Source organism: Canis aureus, chromosome 24 (genome assembly GCF_053574225.1).
Source record: "Canis aureus isolate CA01 chromosome 24, VMU_Caureus_v.1.0, whole genome shotgun sequence".
Lineage (NCBI taxonomy): Eukaryota > Metazoa > Chordata > Mammalia > Carnivora > Canidae > Canis > Canis aureus.
The window spans coordinates 44,152,011-44,165,728 of NC_135634.1; the positions used below are offsets into that span (position 1 = coordinate 44,152,011).

The 13,718-nt window shown below is 37.3% G+C and overlaps 1 protein-coding gene across 1 annotated transcript in view; it reads left to right on the top strand.

Annotated features, from left to right (window-relative positions):
* PSMD1 (proteasome 26S subunit, non-ATPase 1) overlaps positions 1-13,718 on the top strand; it is a 93,682-nt gene that overhangs the window by 55,408 nt on the left and 24,556 nt on the right. Inside the window, exons 17-18 of the mRNA XM_077869195.1 lie at positions 8,484-8,598; positions 12,396-12,512. Coding sequence (XP_077725321.1) covers positions 8,484-8,598; positions 12,396-12,512 — 232 coding nt within the window. The remainder of the gene's footprint in view (positions 1-8,483; positions 8,599-12,395; positions 12,513-13,718) is intronic.

Here is a 13,718-nt window from a genome sequence, read left to right on the forward strand (position 1 = left end):
TTCTTACTCAGCTTTTATGTGTTTGCTGTGGAGCACAATTAATTCCCTCTGGTTGCAACCTTATATAGAAGAGCACAGAAAGGTCTGAATTCTACATGTATACATAGGTTTTAGCAGAAACTTTCATTGCTCATTTTTAAACAGATGGCTTCTGGGATTGAGGGGGGTTGGTTCATTAGCAGTTTTGTTTTGTTTTGTTTTGTTTTGTTTCACAGATATATTGGGAAAAGTATACAGGATGTAATGAAAATATATTTCTGCCTTACTTCAGAAAGTTGGTATAAAAATTTTAACAGCTATGCTAAGTTTTTTCCTAAATTGTAAGACTAGCTTGGCATTAGAACATCATTTCTAAAATGTCCTTTTTGAAAGATCGTAGATCACTTTTTTTTTTTAGATTTTTCTTTTTCTTTTTTTTTTCTTTTTTTTAAGATTTTTCATTTATTCATGAGAGAGAAAGAGAGAGAGGCAGAGACACAGGCAGAGGGAGAAGCAGGCTCCATGCAGGGAGCCCAACATGGGACTCTGATTCTGGGTCTCCAGGATCACACCCTGGGCCGAAGCCTGCGCTAAACTGCTGAGTCACCCGGGCTGCCCAAACTAGCTCACTTTTAACAGGTCCCACAGCCCAGCTCAAATATTTCTTGGCTTTTTTTTTTTTTATTCCTTTCTTACTCATTCTTTTTGACAAGATCAGTGAAAGAGTTAAAATTCTAAAAATAGCTCTTCCAAACTTAATCTTAGACTCCACTCACTCTCCCCTCATGACTGATTTTTACCTCTATTTTAATGAAAGATTTAGACCAATCTGAAAATGCTACCACCTTTTGCCTTCTCAAAATGTCTTTCTTTTCATCCATCCTACCCTTTGTTGACATTACTCTTTTCCACAGCTTCAAACATATTGTCAGTTTACCTAATGTGATTCTTTCTTCTGTATGCCCAGTTCTGCTATTGAACACACTCTACTGAATTTCTCATTTCATTTATGTTTTTCAGTTCCAGAATTTGTTTGGTTTTATTTATATCTGTCTGTCTGTCTATCTATCTATCTATCTATCTATCTATCTATCTATCATTTCTATCTCTTGATTTTCTTGAGTTGATAAGGCATTGTTCTGTTTTCTTTAGTTATTTGCCTTTCTTTTTTTTCACTTTGAATATATTTAAGATAGTTTAAGTTCAATACCTGGGCTTACTCAGGGACTGATTCTATTTCTTTTTTCCTGTGAATAGGCTATACTTCATTTTTTTCTTTGCATGATTCATAATTTTTTGTTGAAAACTGGATGTTTTGAATATTACAATGTGAGAAACAAAGGAAATCAGATTCTCTGCCCCCTCCTGCTTCCAGGGATTTATATTGCTGCTTGTTATGGTTGTTTGGTGACTTTTTGTTTTTATTTTTATTTTATTTTATTTTATTTTATTTTAAGATTTTATTTATTCACTCATAGAGACACATAGAGAGAGAGAGGCAGAGACACAGGCAGAGGGAGAAGCAGGCATCATGCAGACAGCCTGACGTGGGACTCGATCCCGGGTCCCCAGGATCACGCCCTGGGCTGCAGGCAGCACTAAACCACTGCGCCACCGGGGCCGCCCTTTGGTGACTTTTTAAAAGAAGCTTTATAAAGTCTGTATTCTTTCTCATGAATGGCCACTGAAGTCTGTGTTACATTAGCCTAGTGGTTAGCTAGTGACAAGAGTTTCCTTAAATGCCTGGAGCCAAGGAAAGGGAAAAGGAAAAAGACTCTCTCCGTCTTTGCAAATTGTGTTGGAACACTCCATTAGCGCTCAGCCAGGTCGTTTATCACTGTGCTTTAGCCTTCACTTCTTGCGTGTGCTGAGGCTGAAGTGAAAGTTTAGTCTTCTTAAGGCTTTCCTGAGCGTGTGTCCAACCTGAGTATTCATGTGGTATTCTTAATTCCCCCAGTATATGCAGCAGCTTTTAAAACCCTTATTAACTACACATATCTCCTTTCCTAGTCTCTTTTTTTCCAAGCTTCTCTGTCTGTCCTACTGACTTAGCCACCCAGACTCCCGTGCTTCTCGGTCTGCTTATTGCCTAGCCAATTAATTAATCCTTGCCCCAGGCTCCCATGGCCAGTACTTTTTTGCCTTTTTTTTTTTTTAAGATTTTATTTATTTATTTATGAGAGACACACAGAGAGGCAGAGACACAGGCAGAGGGAGAAGCAGGCTCCATGCAGGGAGCTGGACGTGGCACTTGTTCCTGGGTCTCCAGGATCACGCCCTGGGCCGAAGGCAGGCGCTAAATGGCTGAACCACCCAGGCTACCCCTACTTTTTTTGCTTCTAAGTGTTTTTGACAAATGTCACTTGGGAAGTTGCTCCAACCCTGGGAGTACTCTAAGTTTGGTGAAACAAGGGCAGACTATTGCACTGGTGCTTCAGGGAACCACCAGATAGGCTGAAGCCCAATTTATTCTCAGTACTGTGAGAATAAAGTCTGTTTTGCTCCTGCTCATTAACAAGTGTTTAGGACACAGACTGCCCTCTCCACTGACACCACCAGTCTCAGGAGTAGAGAGGTGGTAGATGGGCAGTTTAAAACATCACAGCACTCTCTTACAATGCTTCATTAAGCTGTCCCCTGGTTGTTGTGAGTTTTTGTCTAGATTACAGACTTCTATAAAAGTTGATTCAAAGATGCAAATATTTGATGTAAGTTTGCTCAGCTCTGCAAGTCTTCAGTAATTACTGTAATCAGCTTTAAAGGTAAACTTCTATTATCAGGATACTTATTTAAATATCAGAAATGAATTGAACTTTCTGAGAATTGAAGTATATTTATGTTCATTTTATAAAATCAAGGAAATATTGATACTTTAATAATCTACAAGTTGATAGCATCGCACTCATACTATAAGTCTTTCCTTTGTTTGCTCATTTTAAGGAATGATGGGAAGGAACATGCTAATAATACTATTATTTTTTGAAATTTACAAATTTGAATATTACAGATTTCTCTAGATCCAGGAATGCAATTTGATATATTTTTTTAAAGATTATTTATTTATTTATTCATAGAGACACAGAGAGAGAGAGGCAGAGACACACAGGCAGAGGGAGAAGCAGGCACCATGCAGAGAGCCTGACGCGGGACTCGATCCAGGGTCTCCAGGATCATGCCCTAGGCTGCAGGTGGCGCTAAACCGCTGCGCCACTGGGGCTGCCCCAATTTGATATTTTTAAGAGCTATGTTTTTTATTAGGGTGAAGTAGAGTTCTTTATATAAATCTTACGAATCTACTTTCTTCTCACCTTTTGACATATTTTCACCCTATTTTGGTAACATCTAAAAGAAACAATCTGTTTGGAAATAAAGCAAAAACTTATCTAAAACTGGCTATTTTTAGTTCTATGAAGTCTAGTATGACTTCAAAATATTTATATTAGGGCAGCCCCGGTGGCGCAGCGGTTTAGCGCCGCCTGCAGCCCAGGGCATGATCCTGGAGACCCTGGATCGAGTCCCGCGTCAGGCTCTCTGTATGATGCCTGCTTCTCCCTCTGCCTCTGCCTCTCTCTGTCTCTATGAGTAAATAAATAAAATCTTTAAAATATATATATGTATGTATATTTATATTAAAGGTAGGACTAAATTTGTACAATTTAGGGCAGGATCTGTGTAATTTTGTTTTGTTTTCTTAATGGTACCTTACATGTAGTTGATAGATTAAATTGAGCAAGTGAAAATTCATATGTAGCAGCAGCTTGGGATACAGAGGCTCGTGGGATGAAAGTACACTGGGCTGGGATGCCTGGGTGGCTCAGTGGTTATCTGCCTTTGGCTCAGGGTGTGATCCCGGAATCCTGGGATCGAGTCCTGCATCGAGCTTCCTACATGGAGCCTGCTTCTCCTCCTCTGCCTATGTCTCTGCCTCTCTCTCTCTCTTTCTCTCTATCCCCTCCCCCTCATGAATAAATAAATAAATTTTTTTTTTTTTTTTAAAGAAAGTACGCTGGGGAAACAAACCTGTCTTCTTTTTCAGTTATTTTCCTAATGATGAATATTTGATGCATCTCATTTATATTGTAATGAAAATAACATTCAGAAAATATATCTCTCACTTTTTAACCTAATGATATTCACTTTTTTAGTTTTACAAACTAGCCAAAAAATGAATAAGAAAGTTGGTACAGTTCTCACCACATGTAGTAGCTCCATTGTTAAAACAAATGTGGCTAGCACATTTATAATTGTCCGAGAAAATATACTTTTAAATTTAACATACCAAAATATAAATACATGGAAAAAGTTGTCATATGTAACGCATTTTATGCTAATACAGTGGTTTCCAAACTATTGAATTCCTTGCTTACTACCTCTCCCTATTAAATAAAACAAAGCATACTATTTTCCTGTGACTTGATCATTTTAGACATTTATTTTTTCTAAACATGTTCATGGAGGGGTGCTTGGGTGGCTCAGTTTGTTGAGTGTCCAACTCTTGATTTTGGCTCCATTTGTTGTCTTGGGTCATGGGGTAGGGGTAGGGGGAATCCAGCCCTACATCATTGGCCCCATGCTCAGGAGGGGTCTCCTTGTCTCTCTCCCTGCGCCTCCCCTCATTCACACATGCTCTACCCTCCCCAATAAATAAACAAATAAATAAAATATATTTATAAATAAATAAATATGGGATGCCTGGGTGGCTCAGTGGTTGAGCATCTGCCTTCGGCCCAGGGCGTGATCTGGAGTCCTGGGATCGAGTCCCGCATCCGGCTCCCTCTGCCTATGTCTCTGTGTCTCTCATGAATAAATAAATAAAATCTTTAAAAAAAAAATATGTTCATGCAGGTGCAAAGATCATTTATTGCAGATCAGGGATTAGTCATTTAAGTACTTTGTTATAAATGCTAATCTAAGGGAGTTATATCAAATGATGAATTATTTTTGTGATATTATCTAAGAGATAAATGTTTGCATAGAAAAGCTAAGATTCAAGTAGTGTTAGAATTATCTAAAATAAGTGAAAGGAAGCTTTATGGGCTATTATTAAAGATTTGGTGTATTTTCTTTTAATCTCTCTTTTTCTTCACCTCTGTTTGTTTCCACCTTGCAGTTTATTTGTTGAAGAAACCGGGTCATTACTACTGTCTAGTTTGCACAGTATGGATTTTACTAATTGCGTGCTATATCCCTATGTGTAGTATAATATGTTTTTGGTCTTCTGTATTTCCTGTAAATTGATAGTTGGATCTTGAGGCTTGGTCACGTTGAGGTTCAATTTCTCTCTTTCTGTCTCTGTTTTATGGAGAGGCAGGGTTGGCAGTGCATATAAGGTCTACTTGTTTCTATTTTTATTATGTTAGCAGCCATTGTAACAATTATGCTGAGGTCTATTAATTCACTTCAAGCCTCCAAGTGATGGCGATAATTGTTTTGCCATTTATTCACTTATTAATAACTGTTACTTTAAAATTTTTATATTTATGCATACATTTTATGTGTGTTACATGTTTAGACAAAGATTAATGTGCAGAAGCTTTGCTTTCAGTGAATATTTACATTCCAGTCATTGCTTAGAAGGACTCTTTTGTCCTTTTAGAGCTACTTGCTAAGAATTAGAGTAAACATAGAATATTCTGGTTTTATTGTACTCTTGAAGAAGCTGAATGTCTAAGCTAATTTATTAAATAATTTATCATTTCTTGTCTTAACACTTTACTGAAGAATGTGTCAGCATTGGAACTGTTATAGACTAAGAAACTTAACAAGAATTTTTTTTATGTCCTTTGAGTTTAGAGCCCTCACAACCTATTTTAGTCTTTATGGTAATCAGCTAGGTAAAGCTCTGCATTAAGCTCCCAGTATTTATGTTCCCTGGCAAAATTTTCGCTGAATCTCATGAAACTATTAATCCTATTTGAAGTATAATACTTTTTTAATAAGTGAGCATCATAAAATAAATGAAGCTTTAAGATATATTTAGAAAAAGCTTTTTGGTGTGAGTCAGTTTTCCCTAGAATGTCCTGCCCTTGCTGCTGCTGAGGGACAAGTGGGTAAGTGTTCTGTGTGCCATTAGCTTCTTAAAAAGTTGGTGAGGAGATCTGGAGGTCAGGACCCTGATTATAGCCAACTTTCTAGGTTTAATATCCAACTCACTTTATATTATTTTAAATGAATGTTTGGGCATGAGTTACCTTTCCTTTTTTACAAAGAACCCAGGTATGTCTGCCTGGGTGGCTTAGTAGTTGAGCGTCTGCCTTCGGTTCAGGTCCTGATCCTGGGATCCGGGATCAAGTCCCACATCAGACTCTTATGGGGAGCCTGCTTCTCCTTCTGCCTATGTCTCTGCGTCTCTCTCCTCCCACCCCCCGTCTGTCTCTCATGAATAAATAAATAAAATCTTTAAAAAATAAAATATAATAAAAGCCATAGAATTGTAAAGTGGGAAAGATATTACAGAACTTCTAGTCCCATTCCTTCTTTTTTCATACATAGAAAGGGATCCCAAAGTCTTTGCTTCATTGAATCTTGTCTAAATTATCCCAGCTATTTAGACACAAAACAAGAACTGGAACATGTGTTTATGACTTCATGGCTTCCTCTTATATAATGTATAGTTATGTCAGTGTGCATTAACAGAAGGTGTATATTATTACTACATTTTCAGTTATTTGCTCATTTTGTTTTTTATATTCCAGCAAAAGAGTCAAGAAAAGTTATTAGGAAGCTTAGTCAAACTGAGAATATTTTCAAGAAAGAATGATGGACTCTGTTGTAAGGAGGAAATCCAACCTTCTCTTGTAGCAAAATTCCATTTTTCAGGACAATTTTCATAAATTTGGCTCTACTCCATTTGAAATTTGAATTTACTACTTACTAGAGTTTGAGGCTAGAGGACAATTCCAACAAAGAGCTACAGATTTAAATTGGTCTGTAGGTAATAACTGCTTTCATTCACAACAAGAAAGTCTTTAAAAATTTTTTAAATTAAATGTAGTCAGGGGGATCCCTGGGTGGCTCAGCAGTTTAGTGCCTGCCTTTGGCCCAGGGTGTGGTCCTAGAGTCCCGGGATCGAGTCCTGCGGCGGGCTCTGGGCATGGAGCCTGCTTCTTCCTCCTCCTGTGTCTCTGCCTCTCTCTCTCTCTATGTCTACCATAAATAAATAAACAAATCTTAAAAAAAAAAAAAGAAAGAAAAGAATAAATGTAGTCAATAGCTAGTTTTTTCCTTTAAGTTTTTATTGAAGCGTAATATACATCCAAAAACATGCACATAAAAAAAAACAAAAACAAAAACAAAAACATGCACATAATTAACCTACAGCTTGATGAATTTTCACAACTAAACACACACTGTGTAACCAGCAACCCAGTTTGAGATCTTTGTCAGCCACCCTCACACTCCTCTACATTCTCTTCTAGTTTCTGCCCCCATTCTGCTGCCCCTAAGGAGTAACCACTATAAAGATGAGGTCAGGTACTTCATTAGTCAACATTGCCCTGGTTTTTGTCTTTGCTGAAATATGAAGAGGTTGAGAAAATAACAATTTCTTGGGTACCTTCCTGTTCAGTTGGTTGAGCATCCTACTCTTGATTTGAGCTGGAGTGATGGTCTCGGGGTCATGAGATTGAGCCCCATCTTGGGTTCTGTGCTCAGCATGGAGTCTGTCCCACTCCCTCTGCTTTTCCCCACATTCGCACTCACTCTCTCTCTCTCAAATAAATAAAATCTTTTTTAAAAAAGAACAATTTCTGTTCTTATCAACACCAATAATTGCTAAAGAAAAAAACCAGAATTTTTTTATTATCAAGGCATATTTACCAATTTGATATTGAATCAGAGTTATACTGGGTGATTCAAATCTTTTATGTAGCTTTGGAAACATGCCGGAGTCTCTACATCAGTAGATGTAGAGATGTACGTCAGTTTCTGTCTTCTGACACAAAACACAAAGTAAGTAAGAAAGATAAGAATTGATGTAGGGTATTGTGTGCCTCCCACACCGTCATGGTTATTACTCACTATGGAGGAGGCACGAGGGAAGGACTATAATGCAAAGCTGTGGTTGAGGAATTACTGATATATTCTGCTTTGTGTATATTCTCTGAATATTGAAGATAGAGTTTTAATATCAATAATTAGAATTCCATGGGCGATTTTTAATTCTCCAACTTCTGGGGATCCCTGGTGGCTCAGCGGTTTAGCGCCTGCCATTGGCTCAGGGCGTGATCCTGGAGTCCCGGGATCAAGTCCCGCAGGCTCCCTGCATGGAGCCTGCTTCTCCCTCTGCCTGTGTCTTTGCCCTCCCCACCTCGCTCTCTCTTTCTCTCTGTCTCTCATGAATAAATAAATAAATAAAATCTTTAAAAAATAATAATAATTCTCCAACTTCTGTGTGAATATATCTGTTATTTCCCATAAGTTTAAGAAAATAGTTAAAATTCTTCCATCTTGATTTAAAATATTTTACCTATAACACTGTCTTCACTTTCTCTATTTCTTATCAGGACCCCTGAACAGTGCCCCAGCGTTGTTTCATTGTTGTCAGAGAGTTACAATCCTCATGTGCGTTATGGAGCTGCTATGGCCCTGGGCATCTGCTGTGCTGGTACAGGAAACAAGGTAAAGCCCAAAGCCAGTGGGGTCCGTTCTTTCCTGGCACCACACTGTTTTCCTTTGTGGGAAAGTTTATACAGCCACTGTAAAAATGCAAGTATGGTGTGATCTATAAGAGTTAACTTGCCTCACAAAGCTTCTCAGAACTAACTTCCTCATTTTACTGTGCTGGGTTGCTCAAAGCCAGTTAAGAAGAACGAACTACCACATTACATGGGTGATTCTAATGAAAACAATGCTGTTGAATTTTTCTTTGAAAGCGTTGATTTCTTTAAAAAAAAAGATAAAATATTCTTTTTTCTTTAAAGAATTACTCTGTTCCCTTTACATGGTAATTTACATGTTTAATTGACATGATTAGTATTGTGGAAATCAAGATTCTCATATGAGACCACCAAAATCAATTAACTTTGATTGTTTTGTTTTAAGCAAATCGCCTGCTATTTGCCTGATCTCTCCTCATAAACGTAATAGACAACCTGATATTTGTTAAGTCCTCAAAAGTGACAAAACAGGGGCACTTGAGGGTCTAAATTGGTTAAGTGTCTGCCTTCAGCTCAGGTCATGATCTCAGGGTCCTGGGATGGAGTCCCATTTGGGTTCCCTGCTCAGTGGGGAACCTGCTTCTCCCTCTCCCTCTGCCCCCTGACTTGTGCTTGCTGTCATTCTCTATCTCAAATAAATAATCTAAAAAAAAAATGACGAAGAGTTGGGTTCCAAATAGATGATTGGAAAATACAGTTCATCATGAGATTCATAATGAAATGTTCTGTTGCTTAAACAAGTATTCTTGATTCACAACAATGACATAATCATCACGTTTTTGCCTTTCATGGCACAAATGCACACCACTTTGACCACCCCCCAAAATATGAACTTTTCTTTTAATAGTGCATGTGTGCATGGTTGTATGTATGTGTGAGAGAGAGAGAACACAAACATAATGAGAATGAGAACATAAAGAACAAGAGCATAACTAAGTTTTGCTCCCAGTGTTTTTTCATCAGAAGAGTAATTTTTTTAACCTCTCATCCAAAATAAAATAAAACATTTATTGCTTGAGTCCAGGAATTAAATTTTAATTTGCTTAATTTTTTCTAGTCACATAAAATGTTACTGAAGCTAAGAATTAAAATAGACATTTTCACTATTTGTGATAAAAAGTGCATAAAAATTTATAGAGACATCCCCTTTCAATATTCTCATTTGTTTCCCTACCCTGCTTTTTTTTTTTCTTCATAGGACTTATCACCACCTGACATATTTTTATACCTATTTATTTATTGTCTGTCTCCTCTGCCCTGAAATGTAAGGTCCCTAAGAACAGAATGTTCACTGCTAGAACCTGTGTCAGGACTGCCACATAGTAGGCATTCAGTAAATATTTGTCAACTCAATGGTAGCGGGGGAAGATCATTGAAAGATATGATAGTGAACAAGTTGGGCATACTCTCTGTTCTCACAGAGATTTGTTTTTAAAGTGTTTTCTTTTGGAGGGAATTTCTTAACATGAGACTGTATCTTTAGTTTTGTTAGGAATATCATTGGGTATATAAAATACAGTTTATGTAGAAATTGGCTGTCCATTTTTTTCTGGAACACATCTGTTCTGTAAACAAAGGTAAATTATAGTTGAATGTCTTATGAGGTATTTTCCCCTCAGGTCTTCAGTAGACATTTATGTCAAGCCTCATAAGTTAAATGTACATTAGATTTTTTTTTCCTTCCAGATTATTGTAAACTTAATATGATATCTAGGAGCAAGTGTTCTTTGAGACACAGCATTTGAAAAGTTAATTCAGTAAAAAATTTTTGTTACTCATACTAAGCAAATCTGCTTAATTTCTAGACAGTTTGTGTGATCTACATAACAATACCTATCTGACCAAGGTTTGGTGCTTTATTTTTTTTTTTAATTTTTTAAAATTTATTTATGACAGTCACAGAGAGAGAGAGAGAGAGAGAGGGGGGCAGAGACACAGGCAGAGGGAGAAGCAGGCTCCATGCACCGGGAGCCCGACGTGGGATTCGATCCCGGGTCTCCAGGATCGCGCCCTGGGCCAAAGGCAGGCTCCAAACCGCTGCGCCACCCAGGGATCCCGGTGCTTTATTTTTATTTCTTAAAAACCTAAAACTTTTTTTTTATTCTGAAATTTATCTTAAGGTTGAGGTTATATCACATACTTCAAAGACCAAGTTAGTGTCTTTTTTTTTTTTAAGATTTTATTTATTTACTCATGAGAAACACAGTGAGAGGCAGAGACACAGGCAGAGGGAGAAGCAGACTCCATGCAGGGAGCCCGATGTGGGACTCGATCCTGGAACTCCAGGATCACGCCCTGAGCCAAAGGCAGATGCTCAACCACTGAGCCACCCAGGCGTCCCAGTTAGTGTCTTTTAACTTATAACTTGGAAATTTGGTTATATTTTTTATCATGACTACCTCATAAACAATATTGACAATACTATGAATAGTGTTTGAAAACTCTGCACAATGTCATGGCATTTTTCAGTGAAATGGGGAGAAAGAATACACTTATCTGGTATGTATATTATCTGTTACCAGCTCTGATTTTTAAAATAAATAAATCCTCATGTAAAGCAATCTGAAGCTGTTTTCTTTAAAAAAGGATGCAACTTTGTCTTTCCTTGTCCTTGAAACATAGGATATTTAAGAAATGGCATATCGTGTTAAGAAATAAATTTGAGGGGTACCTGAGTGGCTCAGTGGTTGAGCATCTGCCTTTGGCTCAGGTCAGGATCCCATGGTCCGGGGATCAAGTCCCACATTGGGCTCCCCACAGGGTGTCTGCTTCTCCCTCTGCCTATGTCTCTGCCTCTCTCTGTGTGTCTCTCATGAATGAATAAATAAAATCTTAAAAAAAAGAAAGAAATTTGATAATCTTGTAAGCCCATTCTCTGTTCCTCTGGATTTATATGTACCAAAGACCTTATAAGGAATGTTACAAAGTGGCACTTAAGAAAGTTCCTGTATGTCCTTAACAGAAGTTATATAGGACCAAAGAGTTCTTGGTCAAATACAGTGAACAGGTGGTGGGTTAAGCAGAGTTTGAGTGATTTCTTTAATAAGGCTTTCTGGATCTTTTGCCATAATGTATATCATTATCAATGATGTATAGCTTATCAAATTCTATATATATTTTGAATCTCTGAAACAAGGTGTTACATAGTACATAGGAACTACCATACTTATTTCATCAAGGAATCCTTTTTTCATAGAACTGATTATTCTGAAGAATGTGTTACTGGGAAAATCCTGTTAAATGTCGATTTAATTTTTTTTTTTTTTATGTTAGGTCTTATAAAATCATTGAAGCCATTACTTTACCCTAGTATTTGAAGGAAGTTGGATAATTAATCCAGGTTTTAGGGTCAGATTGGCCTGAGTTCTCTACTTGTCTGACTTTGGATGAATTTCTTAACCTGTTTCTTTGTTTATAAAGATTGTTTTATATTGTTATTTTTGTTTTTGTTTTAGGATTAATAGAAATATATGGGATATAACGTATAAAATACATGCTGTGCCTGGAAAATAATAGTTGTTATCAAACATTAATCTCATTTTCTGTTACTTACTTTTATCTCAAGACAGGAGCACTCCTTCTACAAGCTTCCTTCTCACTTACCATCAATTATATTGAAACAAGACATACTCAGTTGCAAGTAGTCTTTAATGAACTTACTACAAAGTTAAATGAAAATACTGACTTAGAATGATAGTAACTAATTTGAAAATCCAGCTATAACAGCTTAAAGTTTTGTTTTTTTTTTAATGCTTTCAGGAAGCAATCAATTTGTTAGAACCGATGACAAATGACCCTGTGAACTATGTGAGGCAAGGAGCTCTGATAGCTTCAGCTCTCATCATGATCCAGCAGACTGAAATCACTTGTCCAAAGGTGAGCAAATAAAAAAATTCTCCAAAAGAGCTAGTTTAGGCTTTTCTTTAGTAACTTATCTTCTTTTAAGGACATTTTTACCCCAAATGTGGTGGGCATTAAACTCACAGGAAGCAAAAAAGTGGGAGAAAGAGATAACTTTATAATACTCTTTAAGTGCATTTTTTTTTACAGATTTTTAGTCACTTTGTTAATTCAGCTATTTAGCCATTCTTGAAAAATTAGAACTTACAGGTTGATGGGATCATAAAAATGAACTTTAATTTTTGCCTCTTGCTGTCCTCTTAAAATGCATTTAGTAGGATAACTTGTTCCCATGCTACAGGATGTGAACTCAGGCAGTTCGCGACTTTTTTGATCCATCATTCTGAGGTAATAAAATGTCCTACGTTCACTTTACATGGTATATACATTCTCAGTTTAGAAATGAGTGTATCCAGATTCTCTGTTAGAATGTCACTGCCCTCGGGGGTGATCTTTTGGGCAGGGTTTCACATGGCTCATGGACAGCTTTCTTTCCTTTCTAGCCCACATCTGTTCACAAAAGTGGTCCTGCATATTTTGCCCTTGTAGCTAGGAGTATAATATGTGGTTCTCAATGCAGCTTTATTGGCCCCGTCCCTCTCCCTTTTCCTGTCTTCTCCCTACTCTCCTCCATCTCCCTCTGCTTCTCTGCTAGTCCTGCAGTGGATATCTAATGCCTCTTAACTCTTCGTGTCAGATGTCAGTGCACAGTGACAATCGATCATATTAACTTCTCTACGTGGTCCCTCTGAAGCCCAGATTTCCCCCACAGAAATCCCCTTCACACATCCTTCTGCAAGTCCACTTCTCACAGATGCCCTGTGGATGACTCCCAGCACAGATTTTGAGATAATCTATTTTAAAATTTCCTTGTGACAGTCTCCCAGACATCATGTTAGAGTATGATATCTAATGTATCTTGGCATCTCAGCCAAAATTTCTCATTTTGTTGAGAAACAGAAAATGCATAGATCTTATTCACATGTACTAAAAATTACCAGTTTTGCTATATTAAGTAGATGTGTGTAGCTAAGGCAGTAATTTCAGAACTTTTTTATTCTTAACTTGAAATTGGGGCATTTAATAGTTTTGTATTGATTTTGCTTCTGTTTGAGAAACAGTCAAAAAATTGACAGTTGGAAAAACCATTAGCATACTGTCTTTTGCCTCATCAAACAAATG